Source organism: Podarcis liolepis (genome assembly GCF_965112155.1).
Source record: "Podarcis liolepis genome assembly, chromosome: 12".
In the NCBI taxonomy this organism is placed as follows: Eukaryota; Metazoa; Chordata; class Lepidosauria; order Squamata; family Lacertidae; genus Podarcis; species Podarcis liolepis.
This window is the reverse complement of record NC_139563.1, coordinates 26676463-26701115: the sequence shown is the minus strand read 5'-3', so window position 1 is coordinate 26701115 and position 24653 is coordinate 26676463. Positions and strand designations below refer to the sequence as shown.

The following is a 24653-nucleotide window of genomic DNA, read 5'->3' as shown; positions in this document are numbered from 1 at the left end:
ACACATGGCAATTGTTATCCGTTTTGTTCTGGTTTTAGCAGCTATGCTGCTGAGACAATTTAGTATGGTACAGTTTGAACAAAGTGCATGATCTAGCCAGAAAGAGATCACAGCCTGTCCAAAAATATTTGGCTACCTTCAGCTATCATATCCTGATTAATACTTTGAGCTGTGAGGATTTGCGATGAGGCTGAAGCCAGTGGAATTTGCTTTAATAAGAAAGCAAATATGGTATCGGCAAATATCAGAGGTCTTACTGCAACACAGCCTCCCAAAGACCCTAAGGAGTATTTGCCAGGTGGTAGGGGGAGAGCACGGAGAAGAGCTGGACTGACCTAAGAAAGCTCGTTTTGTAGCTTTTGCCATTTATTCTTTCCAAATGAATGTTAAGGCAGCCAGACTGTACAAAGCTTGATTCTGGAATTGGGTGGTGGAGGTCAAAATACAAGGATCTTTAGAATGAAATATTGAGATAGACCCAGCTTTGACAGCAGTTTCTTGTGCCAACAGTTTTCTAGGCAAACTGCATCCATCTGCAATTTCCATCTTGAGATAGAGTGTTAACACAGACCTCATGGCTGCAACATACAACCACGATGGTGTTGTGCTTCTTTTGTTTTTCGCCCTCACCACCCACTGCTTTGCGTAATGTTTAGCCTGAAGAACAGTTCTGAGGAACTCAAAACCTTGCTAACTGTTTTATTATATTTTGGTTGGTCATTTCCTAAGGGCCAACACAGCTGTCTTTGCTTTTTTTGCACCTACATACAGAGTACCAAACCGCCATATTAAATGCATCCAGTGCATGTGTTTGAATGTCGCTTTAATGCATGCTTTAATGTTAAACGATGGTTTAATGCAAATGGTTTAACTATAGTTTAATGCAAAGGAGCAGCATGCTAGTACACATGATTGTAATGCCGTTCCCTAAAACAAATCATTAGAAGCAAGCCAAGAACAAATACTGGCTACTGTTCATGGTTTGTTTGGAAGCATGAGCTTGGGTACAGATGACACGACAAGCCAAGGCTGTGTTGCTCCTGGCAAAGTCTGGAGTGGAGAAGCAAAACAGGGACTATTAAACAGTGCACACTAGCATACGTACTGCTAGTCTGCACTGCAAGATGTTAGTTGCATTAAACCATAGCTAAACATTAACTAGGGTTTAACACGTGTGAACTCAGCCATTAAAAAATAAAATATATCAATCCACATCTGTTTTCACTAAAGGATTTTGCCCTAGTGGTTAGATCAAGAAGTTCCAAGCCTCCAACCAGATGCAGGCTTCTACAGGCCTCTGCTGCCTGCCTACAGTTGATGCCAGGAAACCACACAAGAACCAAGCTGTTCTTCATGAGGTTCTTCATTGAGTTCTGCTGAAAATATTTTCCCCCCACAGCTTGTTTTATACAAGTCTCACCTCTTCAGAAAGAAGAGTTAGCTTATGCTGTGCAAGATGCTGTCATTTTTAATTGTATTTTTATTGCTTCCTTTATTTATTATATTGTGTTTTATTGTATTGCAATCTGAATTCCACAGAACACCATCTTAAAACACAATATAAGAAACAAAAAGAAGCAATAAAAATACAATTACAAATATGACTATTTGATGCATGGCTCCCGCTGGTTCTCCCCAGGCACCGCAGACCATCTGAATGAAGCTTTGCCGACCAGAGGTGGCAGACAGACCAGAGTTTGGGAAGCCCTGTCCTGGGACTTAAGAGAAACTGCAGGGAAAAGTAATCCTATGCAAAGTTGTGGTCCCTTTGGTATGCATCCCTGACTGCACAGTCAACAGGAAGAAATGTGACTAAATTCAATTTTCAAAAAGCATATAAAAGGTCCCTATTGAAGACTCCCAAGAGTTTTCTCAAGTGAATCTATTAGAGGTCACTAAATCACTGGGCGGGGACAGAGACACATCTGCAACTCTGATACCATTTTAGCTTCCCATGCAGAAATATGCACACAACCCAGCTGATCAAATAAGGAAAAGGTCAACCATGCTTCATCCCAATAGGAAAGCAGTTTATTTCTTGCTAGCATTTCCACAGTCCTTAGGATTTTCCACTATATTGTTAACTTTACAACATTTTAGAAACTATTTCAACATCTGCTGTGCGTTTTCCCATGATGGAGTTGGCTTCTATTGACATTTCATTCTGTTCTTGCCTTTGCTTTACACAAGACAGAAGAAAACCTTGTGATGTTTTGCCTAAACAGATCCACGTTATTTTGATAAAACTTCTGCTTGGGAACAATTGGGAGTCAGGTTTCACCGCACCTAGTATTTTGGGAGAAAATACATCCATTCTGTTATCTGCTCCTGGAAAGTACCACACCAGGTTGGGGAAGGAGAAATAGAACAGTCTTTATCTGACCATCTGCTCAGACCAGGAAAACATGGATGCCTCTTCTCTGTCTGCCTGTATTCCAAGAGAATGACAAAACATGTTGAGACAGAGTCAACAGGCTTCAGTGGCCCTTCACTGTTTCAACAGTACCATAAGAGGAGAGAGGGCGGCTCAGGCAAAGATTTCTTTCACTCTACAGGACAACCCACCACTAACTGCCCTGTTGGAAAGATCCCAGTACAGCAGGACATGATGACTATGGCCCTCTCCCATAGTTTCTAAGCAACACAACAAGTGCTGAGGCGTATACAAGACTGCCTCTGAAAGCCAGATGTTTGAGAGCCATCATGACTAGCAGCTATTGATAAGACATTGCTTCCAAGACAATGGCTTTATATCTGCTATTTCTGTCTTCCCATCGCCCAGATATTTTGGCCTACAACTTCCATCAGCCCCAACCAACACAACTGATGGGAGTTGTAATCCAAAACATCTAGAGGGCATCAGGTTAGCAAAGACCGTGCTCTCTGTGGGAAGACGTTCCAAAGGTAAGTCAGGAGGATCCCAGTTTATCTCCCAGTCTTCAACTCTGGCAACTCTGTCTGAAGAACGTTCAATCTTCATTAGAAAAGAATTATATTTCTTCTGACTAAGAGTATACAGCAAGATTTCAAGACAATCCTTACACTATTATGAAGAAAGGCTGGTTGATTTAAATGTAGTTTTAGTCCAACATTTACTCAATAGTAGGTTTGAATGAGATTGCATTTTAGAGCACAGTTTGAACCTGGTTCTGTCAAACGTTCCAGTGGGATTTGCTTCCAAATATGTATGCTAAGCACTTCAGACATCAGCACCAAGAACCTAGCTGCCATACCATGGAATGCTGCAGCTACTGGAATCCAATCCCAGGACAATGCAAATACTGTAATGCAATCTGGATTCCAGCAAGTCATGCAAAAACCTGTTAACTGCAGAGCAAACAGTGCTATCACAGCTGCTAAATTTACTGCAGTATTCTACCACCTCCTACCTTTGTTTTCCGTAACTGAATATATTATTTATCAGCGAACGTGAACAGTCAAGGCATACACTGAAGATCAGTAAGTATATAACAACATCAAGAGAGCCAGACACACATTTCTGAGCTCAGAAATTCAAATGCTACACCACATCCCTTTCAGCAGTCTTGGGCAATCACTCTCTCAGTCTCCGTTCCAACCCTGTAAAACATGAACAACAGCAATTCTGCCCACAGAGGTAGTTGCGATAGTGAAACAATCAGAGATAGTGAAGCCTAGTAAGACAGTTCTAAGCTGAACAGCAAACCACACCAGAGAGCAGAATTTGTAAATCCAAGTAAATCAGAATAGCTAACGCTTTTCAGCCTGAGAAGCACATTTACTCTTGGGAAACCTTCTGGAGGGGCCTGCATTCCAGTGGAGGGTGTGGCCACAGTGAAAGCACAAAAGTCAACCACTATACAGTCATACCTTGGTTGACGAACAGAATCTGTTCCGGAAGTCCATTTGACCTCCAAAATGTTCGAAAACCATAGCACAGCTTCTGACTGGCTGCAGGAAGCTCCTGCACTCAACCGGAAGCCGCATCAGACGTTCGGTTCCAAAGAACATTCGCAAATCGGAACACTCACTTCCGGGTTTGTGGCGTTCGGGAGCCAAGACGTTTGAGTCGCAAGGCATTTGTCAACCAAGGTACAACTGTATACCATTCCCAGTATGTGGGGTCTGATTTATCTGTGTCTATAGAAACCCCACCCATTGGTTGGTTGTTTAAAAACTATTCATAAACAGAGCATCCATTAAAGTAAACAGGTATTTTCATGGCACAAGTGGACATTTATTTTTCAAGCTTCTATACTACCTAGCCTCTCAGAATCAGGTGAGAAGTCATTACAGTAACTTCAAGTCATTTAACTGACTGTAAAATAAGTTACTTCTATGAACTTGTCTTTCTACCAACTACTTCAAAGTGCACATCACCTCCCAACACATCCTGTCAATACATTATTTCCAGGAAGTGTGATATAATCTGTTACCATTAGAAGCCAGTTACCTGTTCAGAAATCCTTTTAATAATAATAATAATAATTTTAAAGCCCTGCAGGAACCTGTAAGCTATGCACTTACTACTTCCTGCAGACGATGTGTACTAACTCCACTCCTGCCCTCAAGATAGCAAACTTGCATGCATGAAAGACAAATTCTATACACTACAAACATATCACTTCCAGAGAACCTAGACAGCTGAATTACTCAGAACTATCCTCTGTGTTTTTAACACTGTCCCCCACCCCCCGCAGGCCCATTTATCATTATTTTTTATATTTCCTACACACTGCACTAAAATCTGTGCTTCCTATTCATATCAGATCCCTTTCCACTTCACTGATTCTCTCCCCACACACTCAATCTCTACATCGGCATCCTGGAGCACAGGCGCAGAAGAACGACCTCCTTTTCACCGATGAAGCATTGTTTGTGTGTAAAAATCAATAGCTTACTATATAAAGCAAAGAAACAGCAAAAAAGTTCATTGCTGCCCATCTTGCCTTCCACTGAAGAGGTTAAGAGATCAGCTATTTCGCTGCCGCCCCCCATCACAAAGGTCAGCCAATCTCTGCAACTGGTTCTCCTGACCCCACTTTGAAAACAAAGCAAAATAAACCTGAGATGGAACAGAATAAGTAAAAGACAGTTCCCAGAATCTCCTGGCAGATAAAAACTTTTAATTTAGTGTCTTGCCTGCTTTATTGTTGATGGGCGGCAGGGAAGATGGGGACATAATTTGCCCTCCCTTAGCCTGTAATGCATGCCCCATTCAAAGCAGCTGTTTGAGATTCCACTCCAATACAACCCATTAGCAAGAAAGGAAGATGTCAAGAAAGCAGAGAAGTAATTATGCTCTACACACAGTCCACTCCATTTTAGCCAAATAATCTATCAAGAGTTGGCACTTACCTTAAGCAGTTTCTCAGACAACCCACAGCTATGCAGATTGAAATCATCCGCAGCACGATCCAGCAACCCTACACAGCTTCCACAGGGCACAAGGCCGCCAATCTTACATAACCCGTATGCCCTGAACCCACACCATTGAAATACAAAAACAGACGCCAACGCACTGGCAGAATATCATGATGGCGCAAGAGGTGAATGGAGCAGCAAGAGCCAGTTCAAATCTCACCTTAACAATGAACTTACTAGGTGACCTGGACCAAGTGACTATTTCTTTCAGCCTCGGTCTTCCTCAAAATTCCACAAAATGGGCCCAAGGCGAACCCCCACCTCACACTTTACTAGGATTGCTAAAATAATCCATGCGAAGCCCCTTGAACACGCAAAAGCACTTTGGGGGAGTGAATTACTACTATCATTAAATGAATAACAGATGTCAGAGATGGAAAACCCTTTTTCAATCCAAGGGCTGCATTCCCTCGTAGGCAACCTGTCAGGGACAGTATGCCAGGGGTAAGTGGGTCCAGGTGCAGAAATGATTGGGCACCTTAAAAAGGTAAAAGTACCCCTGACCATTAGGTCCAGTCGTGACTGACTCTGGGGTTGTGGCACTCATCTCGCTTTATTGGCCGAGGGAGCCGGTGTTTGTCCACTGACAGCTTCCGGGTCATGTGGCCAGCATGACTAAGCCGCTTCTGGCGAACCAGAGTAGCACACGGAAATGCCGTTTACCTTCCCAATGGAGCGGTACCTATTTATCTACTTGCACTTTGACGTGCTTTCGAACTGCTAGGTTGGCAGGAGCAGGGACCGAGCAACGGGAGCTCACCCCGTTGCGGGGATTCGAACCGCCGACCTTCTGATTGACAAGTCCTAGGCTCTGTGGTTTAACCCACAGCGCCATCCGCGTCCCATAGTGGGCAACTTACCCTTGGACAATAGGCTGTATTCCAACCATGCAGAGGCCAGAGATGTCTACATCCCTGCCCCTGCACATATATTCACATCCAGGCAAGTTGAAAGGCCCAATCACAGTCCAAGAACATGTTCCAGACATGCAAAAGAACACGGAGGAGGATGCAGAGGAGGGTGAGTGACAGGGGTGACCTGGGGAGAATGCCAAGGGCCAAACAGAACTATGGGAGACTGAATTGGTGTCGCAGTCCAAGGTTCCACACCCCTGCCCATATACAATCATGAACAAATTAAGAGGCTTTCGTGAGAGAGGACAGAGGTTAAATATCACCTAAAGCACTTCCTTCCTCTCATTATCTTCCACTTCACTTGTAGGAGCAACAGAGCTTTTAGAAGCTCTTATTTACACAGTTAGCATTACAGACTCTGGCAACGCGTGCGTAAGAAAGAATCTACTAAATGTATCAAGTGCATTCTTAAAAATAAAAATAAAAATCACAAAAAGATTCCGAAACCTTTCGTTTATTTCAAAATATAAGATTTCGTCTGAGACAAGAAGTTGATGAAGTGTTTTAATATTTTCTTCCTGTATTGTGAAATTTTAAGTAATTCTAACATCCTGTCAGTTTTGTTTGAAATTATCTAGTCTCCTCGAAAGAAGGGAAACAATGCAAACAGTGGAGAGAGAGAGAGAGAGAGAGAGAGAAAGTGTTTTAATACAATAAAAAAGAACAGTATGATACAAGCTTATTTGTAGGATTTATGAGCCAGGCTTTTAACATAACAATTATAGTGCTTGTGCTCAGATACCATTTCTGGTGCTTTCTGGGAAGCAGCTACATGTCCAGACCCACAAGCTCAGCGAGCAAGAGACTCAATTACTTCCTAATCTTTGAGTACATTTCATTTCCAGAGTACCATACTCCATTTCTTTGTATTTCACATTCACATCACCCATGCCCACGTACTTTCACTTTCCATCACTCTCAAAGCTCAGGTGCTCAAATTTTAAAGTCCTGAATCATACAGAGTCAAGATTGCCTTGCCTAAAACGATTCTTACAGTTCTGCAAACCTAGTCTTGGGACCCATTATCCACTGGCCACCAACCATTTCATCAGGAACAACATTAGGAAAAGTGAAAGGGTTCAACGCCCTGTAGGACCAGATTTTTGAGGAGGTCAAGTTATCAGATTCACCAACAGCAGTCTTGAGCCTTGCTGTGCAGTTTCTTCTGGAGAAGAAATATCAACTGATAAATGGAGGCATTCTCCAAACCAACAGTACCAGTCAACTGAAAGTTCTCCTTGCCAACCAGCACCAAGTTTCATCTGCTCATTTTGGACTGGACTTCTGGTTTTTTTACTTCATTAAGTAATTAGGGCATTCATATACCACTTAATAGTTAGCATTTCTAAGCAGTGTACATAAAACAAACCATACAGTATAAAACAGCAAAATAATCATAAAACACACACACACACACACACACACACACGAATGCAACCTTACTATGCCTGCTAGAATAATATTTTTATAAAAGCCTGTGTCATGGCACCTCAAGTTCAGCAAGAACTGCACCTGTCTGATCTCAGTTGAGAGGGAGTCGCACAGTCTTGGGCTCACAGCATTTTATGCATAGCTTCTAGTTGTTACGATTTATGCATCCAAGACTGCCCCAAGGAACTCAGTGATTGGGCAGTGATATAAGGGATCATTTGGTCCTCAATATATCCTGGACTTATGTTATTAAGGGCCTTGTAAATGAATACTGAGCCTGGCCAGGTCATATATGGGCAGCCATGTAAGCTTTTAAGCACCAGAGGCATGTGTTGGCATTTAAAAAATAAATAAATTATTAAATTGGTATACTGCTCCAAACCCGTAGATCTCAGGGCGGTTCACAACATAAGTCTTTCCCCATGAATAGTATTCTCTCTCTTTAGTGGGGTTAGAGAGTTTGGCTATACAGTGGTACCTTGGGTTACATACGCTTCAGGTTACATACGCTTCAGGTTACACACTCCGCTAACCCAGAAATAGTGCTTCAGGTTAAGAACTTTGCTTCAGGATAAGAACAGAAATCAGGCTCCAGCGGCACGGCGGCAGCAGGAGGTCCCATTAGCTAAAGTGGTGCTTCAGGTTTCAGGTTAAGTACGGACCTCCGGAACAAATTAAGTACTTAACCTGAGGTACCACTGTAGCTGGAAAGATGTGGGTTCAAATTCCTACCAGGCTACAATGGTCACAGGTTGGTCTTGTGCCAGTCTCTCTCTCTCTTTCTCCTCTCTGCCTCACAGGGTTGTTGTGAGTAAAAAATGGAGGGGGAGGAACCATGTGTGTTGCCTTCAGCTCCTCAGAGGAAAGGCAAGATATAAATGTGACAAAAATGGATCTCACAGCAAAACATATAGATTTGTAAATTAAGAATCCCTGCTCGTTTTCATAAAAGGAGGATACAAGACCAGGCATATGAACAGATGATCCAAACAAATGCATAATCGAAAGGAAATACTTGGGACACTCTACCCATATGCAACTATCTTTTGGCAACCTCACTTGTACTGGCAAGTGAGGTAAACTCCGAAAGATCTCTCCTCGGGAAGTTTAGCAGCGGAACAGCAAGGTTTGGAATATAAATTACATTTGTCCTGATGTTATTTGAATGCGGTTCTGTATTTTACCAATTCATAACTTCTGTAAACCACCCGAGGACTTCGTTGATAGGTAGCATGAAAATGTTGTAAATAAATAAACATGGAGAAATTGGAGATGGAGATGGATATATATATATATATGCATCTCTCTCATGTTAGTTTTCAACAAGAACCACTAGGCTAACCTTGGCCAAACAGGTAAGCCCTAGGTACTTTGGACTGAAGCTCTCATCAGCTGGCTGCAGTTGATGTTAGCAAGAATCCAACAGGCCTGGAGGCCACACAGTTTAGCAAAGCCTGGACTAGGCTTTTCTCATTTGAAGGCAAAATATATAAACATAAGCTCCATCCTGTTTGGAATTCAGTACTCATCTCAGTGTCTTTTGTCAAAAACTACATCTGAAGAGAAGGGAAATGAAAGATAGTGAAGTAAACGACTGCAACTTTCAGTAGTAAAATAAAACAGCCTGAAATATTTCACCTACCTCATCAAAGCCGTTGTCATCTTTCTTCAAGGCTGCAAAAAAAGAAAGAAAAGAAAACTGGTTATCTGCACTGTATTTCAATCAGTAGCAAAGAGCCAGGGACGGGGCAAAATTAGAGGAAATATTTATCTGCATTTCACAAGTAGGCAACCTCTGATCTACAGGCCCTGTTTCATATAGGGAGCAAGGCATAATAGGAAATAGAAGAAAGAAGGACAGAAAGAAAGAGAAGGTTCTGCCCACTTTTGTCTCCAGCCCCTGCCACTGCCTGTTTGTACCTCACAACAGATCACCTCTAAAGGAACGGAGCCCTTGACAAGAAAGGGCTGCCTGCCCCTGTTGTATTTATTGAATATTTACTTGCATAAGAAGAAGAGGAGTTTGGATTTGATATCCCGCCTTTCACTCCCCTTAAGGAGTCTCAAAGCAGCTAACATTCTCCTTTCCCTTCCTCCCCCACAACAAACACTCTGTGAGGTGAGTGGGGCTGAGAGACTTCAGAGAAGTGTGACTAGCCCAAGGTCACCCAGCAGCTGCATGTGGAGGAGCAGAGACGCGAACCCGGTTCCCCAGATTACGAGACTACCACTTTTAACCACTACACCACACTGGCTCCTTTACTCAAAAAATTAAAATGTTCATAGGTTAGTAGAACTGCATGGCAAGCATTAAAAAAAATCCTTTAATAAGTTATAATACAACATTCAGTTGTCTCCTCTAGCTTAGTAGGACCTGAATCTGCATGTTTCTGCTTTCATTCAAGCACACCTATGGGAGCTTGCAAGTGAAATGCCAGAAGTTGATTGTTCAATAAGCCTATTGTGAACGCCTTGCCATCCATTGTTTACTTATATAACATACCTTGCTTAATGTATTGCCACACTTCCCCATAACTTATCTCAATCTCTTTCTATCCACATGGAGTTGGGCAACTAAAATGCAGAGGAGATGGCCTAGGGCTGATGAGAGCTGAAGCCCAAAACATATGGAGGACACCAAGATGGTGAAGTCTAAGTTACAACCATATTTATGGCCCACTCATAAATGGTTCAAAATTAGTAACAGGGAAGAAGAATGGGTAGCTGCCTAATGGATAGGTGAAAGCCTGCCTTCATCTTCAGGCATGGCCAAACTTGGCCCTCCAGCAGTTTGGGAACTACAACTCCCATCATCCCTAGCTAACAGGACCAGTGGTCAGGGATGATGGGAATTGTAGTCCCAAAACAGCTGGAGGGCCAAGTTTGGCCATGCCTGATCTATATGAATATACCCATTAACTTATATCAGGGATAAGGACTTTGAGGCATTATAGAATGTTGGACTTCAGGCGACCAGAGGCAGGGCCTTTTCTGTGGTAGTGCCCTGTAAATGGAAAGCCACCAGATGCATCTGCTGTCAGATGAAGATCACTAGATTATGTTGTGGCTGAAGGAACATTCCACAGAAGATGACTACATATGGAGGATTCATTTCCAGGTCCCAGGTATGAGGTGCAACGGGGGGGGGGGGTATGTGGAGTCATGCATGCATGAGCACATTGCTTTGCTTTGCTCCTTCCACCTCGGCAGGTAAAGGATGGCCCACCCTAACTTTAAAATTTCTGGTTTAAAAAAATGTCAAAAGTATAGCTAAAAAGGCATCTGTGACTATCTACAAACTTAACATTGACAAATTTTAGTAGAAGTAGTATGATAACTAGCACTTGCAGCTAGGTAGCTAAAACATTAGACCAAATGGACAATTCTGCTCACAGTTTAACAATAAAATCATCAATATGCATCTTTTTACTGCAGTTCAAGCTATACATTATCGCTTTTTCCACAGAAAGGCAGCTTAGAGACTCTTATCACCAAGGAGTGAGAAAATCACCTTATGTTTAAACACCCAGACAACGGGAGTGAAACAGGAGAGAAATTGAGAACAGCTGTAGCTCAGCATCTAACTTGCAGCAGCTGAATTAGATGGCAGCAAACAAAGTTACTAGCATACAAAAGAAAAATGCTCAGCTTTTACAAGATAGCTGTTACCACCTTGCTGATTAAACTTCTAGCCAAATTCTTGAGTTTTAAACTAACTCCTGCACTCTTGGCTCACCTCTCACCCCAGCTTCCTACCAAAATGCATGATCTTTAACACACATAACAAAAGATAAAGAGTTCCTTAAACACAAATATTTTTATGTACACACTTAAGCCTTTAGGGTGCATTTATTCAAAACATTTACATGTTGCCTCTCCACATATGCACCCAGGACAACTCGCAGTCTTAAGAGAAGTAAACAAACATAAAGCTGCATTAAAAAACAGCAGCAATAGCACTGCAGTTAGATGGGCTTCAACCAGCTCCTAAAATGCAGAGGAGCAAGCCCTCTGGAGAGACAAGAGCTACCACAGAAGAGGCCCTGCACCCGATTGCCACCCAGCTAAACTTTGAAGGAGACAGAAGCCAGACCAGGGCCTCTGAAGAAGATCTAAAAAATATTAGCAAGTTCATAAGTGTTGTCTGTCTCTAGCAGCTGTCTATCCTTCTGCATTAATGCTACTAAGCACGACCGCACATCTCCATCCTAGCACAACCATGCAGAAGGGGCAATCACACTACCTACCATGTGTTCACTACCCACCCGGCGAAGTGGAATTTTTAATCACTGGGTGATTTTGAACATCAGCCCTCAAACACCAGGCAAGACCATGCCAAATATCATCATCCTTAAAATGTGACCTCCTTGCAAACGTAGCAAAGTATCCCAGTCCAATAACATGTGATGCAATTCTGCTAACGAAACCAAGCAGGTTTAGCCTTGTAAATTGCTGGGTGGAAACTACGTACCTGAGAACTATGCACAAGCTGCTCCGAATTCCTTGAAGACAGGCTTGTATTTAAGTAGATTGTGACACAAACTGGCACAAAAGTTGGATCAAATCCTAAAATGCTTAAATTTCCCAGTGCAAGCAGAATGTGAAGTCTGCAATTAATTCCATTTGGTCTCTGAAATATTTAGAATTTACGTAGGGCAGTTACTCAGAATGCTCTTAAAACAGCTTCCATGGGTTTTGTTAGGAGCCCAAGAAAGTGATGTTCAAGCTTTCAGAAGAGTCACTTCTGAAAACAACCAGTGATGTGGTTGGGTGCCTTTACAGTGAGATCCTAACCAGATCTACGCAGAAGTCCAATGGCACTTGAGGGCACTTACTGCCAGGAATTAGGATTGCAGCCTTGGTGTCTATAGTGTGCCTGGGGCAACCTTTCATGAGCTGCATTTCCTCAGAATATGGAGGGATCGTACTAGTAGAGGGTAAGAACCAGAGACAAAAGTGAGTTTTGTTCTCTCTGCATTTTTCTGCCTTTGTCTCCCATTCCTAATCCCATTTTTATATCCTCCCTGCTAACAATGCATTTTCCACCTTTGCAAACTAAGCAAAGGAATGCAAGAAATTACCCCCAAGGCCACTTATGCCTCAAAAGCCACAGGCTGCCTATCTCTACTTGAGAAAAAAAGATAACTAGGGAGGGAGGGAATAGTGTTGCTTTTTTAAATATTTTTTTTCCTTTCATTATCCAGGAATATTAGAACTGTAGGCTAGCCACCAACGAAACTGAATCAGGAATAATATTCCGGTGACAGACAGGCACAATTCACAATTCGTTTACGGAAGTCACTGGAACAAGATAGGGCAATAGCCATCGGTCACTGGCTTTAGAAAGGCAGAACAGGCCAATCTATGGCTATTAGCCATGACAGATAAATGGCATTTCCAGGATTAAAGGCAATAAATACTAGCTACAGCCTGAGAGGGCTATTGCCTTTAGGTCTTGCCTGTGGCTTCTTGGGGATCTCTGGCTAGGCCAATGTGGGAAACAGGATACAGCACTGGCCTACAAGGCCTGCACTCTTCTCAACTTCTTATAATTAATGAATGGACCTCACTCCTAAACACAATGCAGTGGTCACAACTTAAGAGTTACAGCCTACTTTTATTTCCAGTGCGCTCATGCAATCAAGCGATTAAGAACTGCAGAAAGGGGTGAGCAGAAGGTAGATCAGAACCTACTAGCAGATTGCTAGATGATTTGCAGTAGATCCACAAGGGTTTCTGGTTCTCAAATGCTTAGCAATAAAGCACCTAAAACAAATTTAAGGACAGGTGTAACCAAATCATCCATCTGGATAGGTGCACCAAATACATTCAAGAAATAGCCTCAAACCCTTCAGAATTAAGGAACTGCTACAAATCAGGGATTCTAACACAAGATACAGTGGTACCTCGGGTTAAGTACTTAATTCGTTCCAGAGGTCCATACTTAACCTGAAACTGTTCTTAACCTGAAGCACCACTTTAGCTAATGGGGCCTCCTGCTGCTGCCGCACCACCGGAGCATAATTTCTGTTCTCATCCTGAAGCAAAGTTCTTAACCTGAAGCACTATTTATGGGTTAGTAGAGTCTGTAACCTGAAGCGTATGTAACCCGAGGGACCACTGTATTGGAATCTAGGCAGGAGTTTATCCTGAAACTAGCATTGCTCATGTCCACATGTGGGCCTAATTGGAATTTCCTCTTACCGTGGAAAATCTGACAAGTAAATATAGCCATTGTACATATCCAGTCAATCCTACAGACATGAGCACATTTTGTGGGGTCAACAGTCTACCGTTTCAGTGGGTTGCTTGTCACCAAACCCTATCTCCGCTATCTCCTCACCCAAGCACAGCCCTGAAGTTTTTGTTTCTGGGTAGCACCGAACCAAATAAATGCAATACCACTGACTGCCTCGTGCCCAGTTTGGAGAAGTTATTTGCTCAAGGACACCACAAAGCAAATGTGGGGGATTACCTGGGAGACTATAACCACTGCACTTACATTTGGCTTTTATATGTGTGTGTATCATCATTAGCAGCAGCAGCAGCAACAGCTGCTGCTGCTTTACACAAGACCGCATTAAAAGCAAAACAACAAAAAAGAAAATTGATATTGCTTTCTAAACTCTCCCAAAAAATCCACAAGCTTTTCCTTCTTGCCCATTGTGAAACATAGTAACTAGCTGGATAAGGTTGATAAATATTTTCTCCTGCACTCTTCCCAGAAAATATATGTATATGTACTCAGGTTCAGAAATATTTGAACATATGTCCAGAATGGGAAAAGGCAGAGGAGGGAAGACAGTGGTGTCTGGTCCATTAGAGCAAAAAGAGCATTGCTCCACAAGTCTCCCTTCCTGCCTTCTTACTAACAACCAGTTCAGGTGGCTAAACTGGCTGTCAACCCCTGTGTTGCCTTTGGAGAAGAGGATAGAAGCAAAATCAGAAATAGTTAGCTCTGCCTGTCACTGGGCTTGGCTTTGCTCTGTTGGCCCTCCTGCCCTGACATTCTGAATGGCTATCACTGAAGGAGGGAGAAGTGATTGGGGAGGAACAGAAAAATGCAGCCTAGACACAATCTTTTCAAGGTCTCCCCAGAGTGTGGATAGCAAGCCGCAGAACAGCAAGGGATACTGGGAATGTGTGAAAGCTAACTTGCCAAACACAGAGAGAAAAACAGGATCCAAATTATCTGTTTTGTGCCAGATCTGCAAAAAGCCTCAGATGAAGATTGTTATCTCAAAGAGCATTATTCACCCTCTACCAAAAAAAATAATAATTAAAAAATAAATCCTTCCTTGCTATGGCTAATCTAACTTTGTAGCTTCAACAAAGGGGTCTCAAGTCCTTGTGCCATCCCAAACAAGGTAATATTTTAAGCATTCAGAGTGGTCAGGTAATGCGAGTTTGGCTTATATTTTACCTTAATTTGAAGGAATTACATACACACCAAGTAATCCCAACAGAAGTTTAATGCATATTTCTATCAGACATCCTTTTACACCCCTTTTCTAAGTCACTGCTGCTTGCAATGACTAGGAAACCACTTATACTGTCAAGACATACTTTTTTTAAGTTCAGCATTTGCCAATAGGGCAAAGTGGAAACAATTTTACAGGAAAATGTTAGCCTATGCCTAAAGAAGCTGTAACTAGGGTTTCATTTCAGGCAAGAAGGCGGGCAGCCAAAAAAACAAAACAAAACCCCAAACCCCAGAACTATTTAGTGACATCAGAAATATGGATGTGGGCAGCAAGTAAATACTTTAATATAAATATAAGTAGGAGGAGCGTGTAGAAAATGATAGACTGGGATTTCTCAAAAGCTATCAGTAGTCATCTCACCTGAAACCAAGAAACACCCTTCCTGTTTGTTTACCCCAACTTATTTTTTAAAAGTGCATCAAAAACAACAACAACTAAAGCAACAGTTTCCATTTCCTCTAGACCCCTCTGATTTTGGGAAGGAGGTGTGAGGCTCTTAATAGGGTCCTAAAACCTTCCATGGGGGACGCGGGTGGCGTTGTGGGTTAAACCACAGAGCCTAGGACTCTGTGGTTCGAATCACCGCGACGGGGTGAGCTCCCGTTGCTCGGTCCCTGCTCTTGCCAACTTAGCAGTTCGAAAGCACGTCAAAGTGCAAGTAGATAAATAGGTACCGCTCCGGCGGGAAGGTAAACGGCGTTTCCGTGCACTGCTCTGGTTTGCCAGAAGCGGCTTAGTCATGCTTGCCACATGACCCGGAAGCTGTACGCCGGCTCCCTCGGCCAATTAAGCGAGATGAGCGCCGCAACCCCAGAGTCGGTCATGACTGAACCTAATGGTCAGGGGTCCCTTTACCTTTAAAACCTTCCTACCTCCTTCTCAAAGCTTGGAAAGCACTACATAGGCTCTGGGAAAGAGGAAGGACTCTGGGACCCTATCAGAGCCTCATACCTCCTTCCCAAACCCAGTGCACAGACTGAGCGCCCAGTGCATGCACACCACTTGCACAGCCCTAAATCCACCCCTGCCTACAGCCCTTCCCCATTTATTACATTTAATTTCTGACACTGCTGAATGACCCCAGATGCTTCCCTATCAGGCTGACGGCACACTGAAGTGGGCGTGTCTCTTTTTCAGAGCAAACTTTCTCAGATGATCGCCCTGTTAAGTTATCCAGTTTGGTTTTTTAAACAATAAAGTAAAGCCATAAGTAATGAGGATGGCGGGTTCAGAACAGAGGTGGCCAGCCCTTTTTCAGCCTGCAGGCTGCATTCCTTTCTAGGCAGCCAATGGGGCAGTAGTTGTCAGAGGCAATGAATTAAAATTCTAACAGGCTGGTTTTTACACACACACACACACACACACACACACACACAGCCTTGTCTCTGTTGTCCACATCCCAGGAAGCAAGAGGCATTATCAGCCTCACACTGAACCCTGGCAAAAGCACTGAAGAAGGGAACAATGCAGGACTGCTAAGGAGTGTACGGCTGTAGACAGGGTGCTCCCTAAGGCCTGAGGCTCCCATCTCCTAAGCTGACTTGGAAGCAAGCACCCACCGAGTTCAGGGGAATTTTCTCAGAGAGATGTGCTCAGAATTTGAGGGTTTGTGCTGCAATCCTATACAGTACACACTTTGAGAATTAATGGGACTTCACCCCAAGTAAACGCACGTAGGGAGAGTTCTTGGAATTGTTCAAGACAGGGCTGTAAAGTGTCTTGCACAAGCATAGAGCCTTACCCCCCCTCCCTTTGTCCACACGATCACACTCTCTACTCTAGAAAGGATATTCAGGACAAAGCAAGAAATACTGAAAAAATGACTAAGAACTCTGTGGCAGGCGGGGCTGAGTGAAGGAAAACAGTGGTCACAAGATGTAAGATAACAGAAACGAATGGAATAGTTTAGAAGACAGGGCATCGTTTTTCTATTCCTATGTCACTTCCAACTGGCAATCTGGCTGGGAGATGCAAGAACAGAAATTAAAATATGTGTGGCTCTCGCAATGGTGTGTCAGCCTGCAAGTCCTTTGTGAGTCAGCAAGCCAGCAGCACTGTAGATTCATAACAGTATTAAGCAAAGATTTAAAGTAAAAGGAAATAACTTTGCATCCGTAAGTTGGACCAGAACCTGACAGTTCCAACAACGGCCTCCCTTACAGCTAAGCCATCTGGAAAACTAAGCTCCCACTTATTTATACTCCACCAGCAGAAACTAGGTAATTAAGTGGCATTGCATGTCCCACTTTGGTTTTTAATTACAGAACAGGGCCTAATAAAATAGAGAGGTTCCTTTTGCTATAACAACAATATTAATAGTGGATATGTAGGAGCGCACACACACACACTCGGCCACAAAAGAGGTTACCCCTCAAAATAATTTCCAAATACTGCTGCTCATTCATTGCACACTTTGTTACCTTCATCTTTGGGGGATGATTAGCTTACATTTGTGACTCATTCCTTCTCATAATAGGAGAGGAGGGTGCCTCTGAAAGGTCCACCCAATATCAGTAGTTTCAAGTTATAAACCATTCGGACCCACATTACTCTGACTATTTCTACAACATAATGGGCATGTTCTAACTGGGTCATCTCATACATCAAATCCATGTTTGCCATGATTATATGCACTTGACAGCTGCAGTCAATCAAAGCAACAGTGAATGTATGCTACTATGAGACACATTCATCTCATTCACATTTTTTTCCAGTGCAAACCTCAGGCACGTGTAACACAACCTGCACTAGACCTGAAGTCCTCCAAATGTTTTGGATTTACAACTCCCATCAGGCTCAGCTGCCATGCTAGGATTGATGGGAGTCGCAGGCCAAAACATCTGGAGGGCACCAGGTTGGCAAAAGCTGATGCAGTGCATTAAGTGGTTCATCAGGCACACATACGAGATCCTATTCATCCCCCCCCCTCCCAAAGCATAACACTCAAATCCATAACTAAAGGCTATTTGAATGAATGGGTCCAGTTAATACAGAGGAACTTCTTACTCCCAAGTCCAGCACAGTCAGTAATTAGCATAGAATTAAAAATCACTACTCCACTTTCAATGCACTTTTGTGAAGGGGAGGAATTAGGGGCACCACCTTTTAACCACTCTTGACTAAACGAAAGAGGACTTAGTTCAGGTTTGCAAAGGAATAACTAATCTTAAATTATCTCCAATACACGAACATCGAACCTATGATGTAAAATATACTCAACACAGAGTAAAGTTTTGTTATGTGTCAAGCATTAATACTCGACGTCTTTAAAAATAAATAAATTTTAGGGCTGTTAGCCCAAGTACATTGAATTAGGAATCACTTCTAGTTGAGAGAGTTATCTGGGTTTGGGGACGGGGGGGATGAATCCGATCTAGCAGCAACTTCTGCGTATTCGACCAGATGTTGCAGAAAAAACTGAAAGCGGGAGGGGCGTCAAAAGAGAAAAAGAGGACTTCATCCGCATAAAGCGACCCAGAATAAGAGCTCTCCCCCCCCCCAACGCTTCCTCGCGGGGCAAGGGCACCCAAGGAGGAGCAAGCGAGGCATAAGCATAGCTGTCAACTTTTCCCTTTTCTTCCGAGGAATCCTATTCGGAATAAGAGAATTTCCCTTAAAAAAAAGGAAAATGTTGACGTAAGCAATGCCGCCCCTCGCAGCCAGGAAGGCTCGCAAAAATGATGATAGACGCCCTACGCGCAGCTGAGCGAGCCTAATCCACCGACAGCCCCCGGCTTAACTCGCTCGCTCTCACCCACCGATTCGGCCGAAACTCTCCGACAAAGTTCGCCGCAACTTTTTCATCCTGCTGAGCTTCTTCTCGGCGGGCGGCGGCTGCGAGTCGAGCAGGTCGCACATCTGGCTCCGCTGGGAGAGCGCAGAAAGAAGAGGAGGAGGAGGAGAAGGGGGCGGCGAGAAAGTCACCCAGCGCCCGCCAGGGAGCGGGGCAAGAAGAGGCAACCTCAGCCCGAAAGGAGGCGGCTTGCCGGTGCTGCTCTGCACGCGCACAACGCGCCCCAGGGAAAGCCCCGCTCCGTCCGGCTGAGCAGGGGAAGCGCTGCGCCCTCTCGCTCTTTTTACGCGGAGGTGCCCCGAGACGCAGCAAGCGCCGGGGCCGCCGCTACTTCGCCGTCCTCACCCATAGCCAAGTTTCTCCCGCCCGCCCCTTCGAGGAATTGGGCAACGCGCTCCCCGAGACAATGAGGGGTGGAGAAAGGAGGCGAGGGCGGGGGGGTTATATCTGCGGGGAAGAAAGAGACCCCAGGAATGGGGAGGGTAAGAGAGAAAAGCAGGAGGGAGGCAAGGAGTAAGGCGCCGAGGAGGAGCAAAGCCCTGTCAGGGGCTGCGGCCAGAAAAAGGGAGGCTGCTGCTGCCGCCCCTCAGCCGAGCAGCTGCTGCTCCTCCAGCCGCGGCCCGAAGAACAACTCTCTCCCTCCCGGCCGCCCTCGCTCTCTCCCCTGGAGGCGGAGGCCGCCCGCGCCCCGCCCACGCTCCCCGCTCCGCGCGCCGCTCATTGGCCCGGGCGAGGGACGCCGGCTCGTCGGGGAGTTTTCTTCCTCTCCCTCGCCAGCGTTCAATTCTCTTTCTTTCCCTCACAATGCAATTGGGCTCCTTTTCTTTTCTTTTCTTCTCTCGCTCTCTCTGAGTCGTCAGGCCCGGAACCAGCCCCGTTCTTTGCGCGAGGCTCACTGGATATATAAGGCGGGAACTTTTGCTCCCGAGGAAACTGCGCGCGGGAAACTTGGCGGCCTCATGGAGTCAAAACGCCCCCCCCCCCCCGCACAGCGCAAGCCTTAAGCAAGTTTACTCTCAAGAGAAGCCCCGCCAAATTTGGCGAGACAGTACCGCCTTCTTTGACTTGGTCCCCTCCCAGATGTTTTCGACGGCAACTCCTACCATCCCTGCCTGTGCTAGCTGGGGCTGATGGGAGTTGGTAAGGATGCTCTCTAGGACAGGCTCTCCCAACTTTGGGTCCCCAGATGTACTACGACTCCCATCGTCCCTGACCACTGCTGGCTATGGATGATAGGAGTTGTAGTCCAACAACAAGGTTGGGAAAGGATGCTCAAGTACCCAACAGATTTAATTAGGCTTTTATGGTATGTTCAGGGGTGAAAAGTAGGGTGAAGTATATAAGCAGATGGGTGGTCCGGCAAGCGCTGTCAGTTTGTGGGGGCTGGCCTTTTGCACCAGCAACTTCTGCCAAAACTGGCATGTCACTCTGCAAAAAGTCCTGCTCGCTTTTCAGAACAGATGAATGCCCAAGCAGTTGACTTCCTCTTCTGCTTTATGATGTCCACATGACACTGGGTCAAGTGTTTCTGCAATAACAAAGGCTTATAAAAGGCAAAGTGTACACAGGTAGTGTTGAATTTTTACACATCAGTTGGCCAAGGTGAATTAATCTAGAGGGTATCCTGCACTAGGCGAAATGTGTTCGCCTTTGCTGCACATGTTTAACTGGCAGCACAAATTATATTTTAACCATTTGGCTCTATCTGTCTAGCACAGGGTACAAAAGCAGGGAGAAAGACAGAGGAATGGAAAACTTGGGTGAAGGGGAATGGAATATATTTGGAGAGAGCCTGGCTGGCAGGCTGGAACAGGCCATTCCTCACTGCAACATTTTGTTGCAGTTCCCATTTTGTATCTATATTTGTATGAGGGGCTAATACTAAATAAATAGTGGCTTACCTCATGCCACCCTGCAGACTGAGATGTCATTAATTACATTTTTATACCATCTTTTCTCCAATGAGGGTACTTCATCTGGTTCCTTCCCCTCACCTCTTTCCCCACCCCCCTGTAGAAGAGGTTGGTTGGATAGTGACTGGTCCAAGGTCAACCAGTGAGTTTGTTATTTTAATTAAAATATTTATTTGTGTGTGTATCACACGCACATATATTATCTAGCAATTTTCAATATAAAGTAACAATAAAATGAGTTTGTTTTTCAAATTGCTATAGGCTGTATCCAACAGTGTTTGTGCCCGAGCAGCACAGAATTAGATTTGTGGGGTGGGATTTTCCCTTCCTCTCTTCTCTCTCTCTGCAACTTTCCATGTGCCCCCAACATCAGCTCTGGAGAAAATACTTTGGAATTCCCACTTTTTATTTACCTTCTTGTTTTTTGTACTGGGAATTTTTAAAATCTTTAATCTTCAATGTTTAATGTATTATTGTGTTTTTATATACAGTGGTACCTCAGGTTAAGTACTTAATTCGTTCCGGAGGTCCGTACTTAACCTGAAACTGTTCTTAACCTGAAGCACCACTTTAGCTAATGGGGCCTGCTGCTGCTGTGCCGCCGGAGCACGATTTCTGTTCTCATCCTGAAGCAAAGTTCTTAACCCGAGGTAATATTTCTGGGTTAGCGGAGTCTGTAACCTGAAGCGTATGTAACCCGAGGTACCACTGTATGTTGGAAGCCGCACAGAGTGACTGAGGCAACCCAGTCAGTTGGGCAGGGTATAAAAATTATTGTTATTGTTGTTATTATTATTATTGTCTAGCACATCCCTATTTTCATCAGAGACATGTTGGAGGGTATGTTTTTATGATCTTAGCTTCCTATTTTCCCAGATTCAGGCTTGGGTGACACAGCAGAATCACCACTGGCCAGGCAATGTCAGTGGGACTGAGAAACTGCATCTGGAACAGTAACATAGAACAGAACTGGTTTACTGCCTCCGTTATCTATAGCGCTGGCACAGACGCTGTAAATGTCAGGAGTGTCTCCATAATGAAGACTTAAGATTCCTACACCAGGTCAAAAAGAGGACACTGTAGCATTTAGCCTCATAGTGTGGTTTGCAGCACAAGCTCTCCCAAGGTTGGACAGCGTTGAGAAAAGGAGCTGCCTTTGAAGGCCTTATAGGTGTCCACACAGTACATGCTCAATATACTGATATCTCCAGCCTGTTCTAAAGTTTCACAGTGAGTGATTGAATTGTATGCTATTAATATAACCCACAATGGCCAAATGCCACTGAAACAGAGCAGCCTTATCTTGCTTTATGATAATACCTGCAGAGAAAACAAAACCCAAAGCTGTATGGCCACTAAGGCTATCATTTTATGAACTTTTTACCTTTACTGTGGGAGAGGGATGGGGAAGATATAGCAACACAGATGTTTATTAGTAATTTGTATTAATAATGGCTTTATTGTGTATTTCTGTAAAATTGTTTTAGTACACCACTTAGAAATATTTTTTAGTTAGCAAGTGGTAAAGAGATTGTCCAAATAAATGAAATAAACTACCAACTTGGTTGGCTTCTATATGCAAATTAGGTGGTGTGGGAGGAAGGAGCTGTCCTTTGTCCCAATGAGCAAAATATCCTGGACCAGCCCTCTCAAAATCATCCCAAAATGTGTCTGAATGTTAGGGGAATCAGTTTATAGAGCAATAAGTTGGCTGCATGAATGCAGACCCAAATGATTGACAATGTAGCTTCCTAGTTTATTGTGATTTCGCTTTTTGTGCTTGCACTGTCTTGCTGACCAGTCTTTTCTTGCCATAGTTGTGGTTTAGCACTAAACCAGAAATGTTGTGGGGAGCTGTGGGCAGGGATGGGTGGATGGTACCCAGGAAGAGGATGCCCAGATTTTGTATAGCAATTGTTTGGGGGGGGGGTTGCCTGCACCAGCTACACTAATTCTGACACTTACTACTAGGCTGTTAGACTAGCAGGAATCAGCATGGAGCACAGTTGTCATCCCATGACTGACTTTGGCTTGTGACCGTCAGGGTCATGTAATCAACACACCTGGAAAGCCTCCTTTGACAAGAAGCCTAAAATTTATCTACTTTTTGAAAATTTCAGCATTGCAACTTCATAAGAAATCTAAGATTTATTAAATGTTTTATCCAGGGGTGCCAACTTGAATAAAATATGGGGGGGGCAGGTAAGCCCCACCCCACATAAACAAGTCAAGGTGCACACACACCGTTTGAATGGCAATGACCATCAACTTTGGGGGGCAGCCCCCACAGATTTTATTGGGCGGGCAAAGGGACCTCAACCCCTAGGAGTTGGATCCTATGGTCTTATCTGTATATTACAATAAATTGGCATCACAAGGGTTGATGTCAATCAACCCTCCCCCCACGCATCTTAAAATTTATCCATCTCGCTTATAGATTTGATGAGATGTGGAAATCCATCAGTGTCTATACAGTACATTCAAACTGTGCTAAAAGAGACCAGCATTCATGCATTCCCCAAAGCAATGTGTTCACAAGGAAAGGGTTTTTTTATACTATAGCAAGGGACAGACAATTAGCTACAAGCTCTATGCCCAGTGCAACTTCCAAGTACTGTATATACTTGAGGAGCAGAGAGAGGAGAATTGCAAAAATCCTCCTGTCTGTTAACATCAGCATCTCCTTGACTGACTTTCGGGGAAGAATTCTCCTGGCGCAAACCTTGAGGTCAGGCCCTGCCACTGTGTCAAGCTGACTCATTCTGAAAATGAAGAGCCTATCAAGCATAACAAGAACACAGGACCCTCTTCAGAATACACTAAGACTCCTAGGAGAGGCCTGACTGGACCTAGGAAAAGGTCAGAGGTGGGAGATTTTTAAAAGCTATTTGGTACCACGTGGTACATAACAATTCAGTGTAGCTGTTGGCAATGAAATGCAAATAGATTAATATTAATAATAATATTAATAATAATAATAATAATAATAATAATAATAATAATAATAATAATAATAACCACCTCGTACTGATCTTCTCTAAGGGATTTACAATATACGTACAAGCATATATCAATATAGAAGAACAAATGAAAATGCAACAATCAAAAACACAGTTAAATGCTCAACATATATGCAACATTGTCACAGCAACACTGGCCCTGCTGTTTGGTAGAGTGAGGTGTGGATGTTTCAGGTGGCGGATGCTGGTGGGTGGGAAAAGCATGAGGAGTTGGAAGACAAAACTGTGTGTGCCAAGACCTCTGGTAGGGTGCAGGACACTGTCCTGTTGCCCATGTTGTGGTGAGATTCAAAGGCAGCCCTCACGATGGTCACTTAGGCATTGGCTCAAGAGAGGAAACGCATCACCACAAAATGAGCGCAAATTTGAATAAAATTAGCATATGCTAATGTGTGCATTCAGGTGCTTATTTGGAAACAACTAGTATTGCTTAGTCCTGCCAACCTGGCAGTTCGAAAGCACGTCAAAGTGCAAGTAGATAAATAGGTACTGCTCCGGCGGGAAGGTAAACGGCGTTTCCGTGCGCTGCTCTGGTTCGCCAGAAGCGGCTTAGTCATGCTGGCCACATGACCCAGAAGCTGTACGCTGGCTTCCTCGGCCAGTAAAGCGAGATGAGTGCCGCAACCCCAGAGTCGGCCACAACTGGACCTAATGGTCAGGGGTCCCTTTACCTTTACTATTGCTTAAATAGAAAT

General features: G+C 43.9%; 1 protein-coding gene across 2 annotated transcripts in view; it reads right to left on the bottom strand.

The window, feature by feature from the left end:
• The window catches only part of CDK14 (cyclin dependent kinase 14), a 225947-nt gene extending 205822 nt beyond the window's left edge, over positions 1-20125 (bottom strand). Inside the window, exons 1-2 of one of the 2 annotated variants that reach the window (XM_083467689.1) lie at positions 18991-20125; positions 9391-9422 (exon numbers count right to left, since the gene is read on the bottom strand). In XM_083467689.1, the coding sequence (XP_083323815.1) occupies positions 9391-9422; positions 18991-19090 (132 nt within the window). In that variant the 5' untranslated portion in view covers positions 19091-20125. The remainder of the gene's footprint in view (positions 1-9390; positions 9423-18990) is intronic. The other variant, XM_083467690.1, reaches the window with a different exon arrangement.
• Between the last annotated feature and the right edge of the window lie 4528 nt (positions 20126-24653).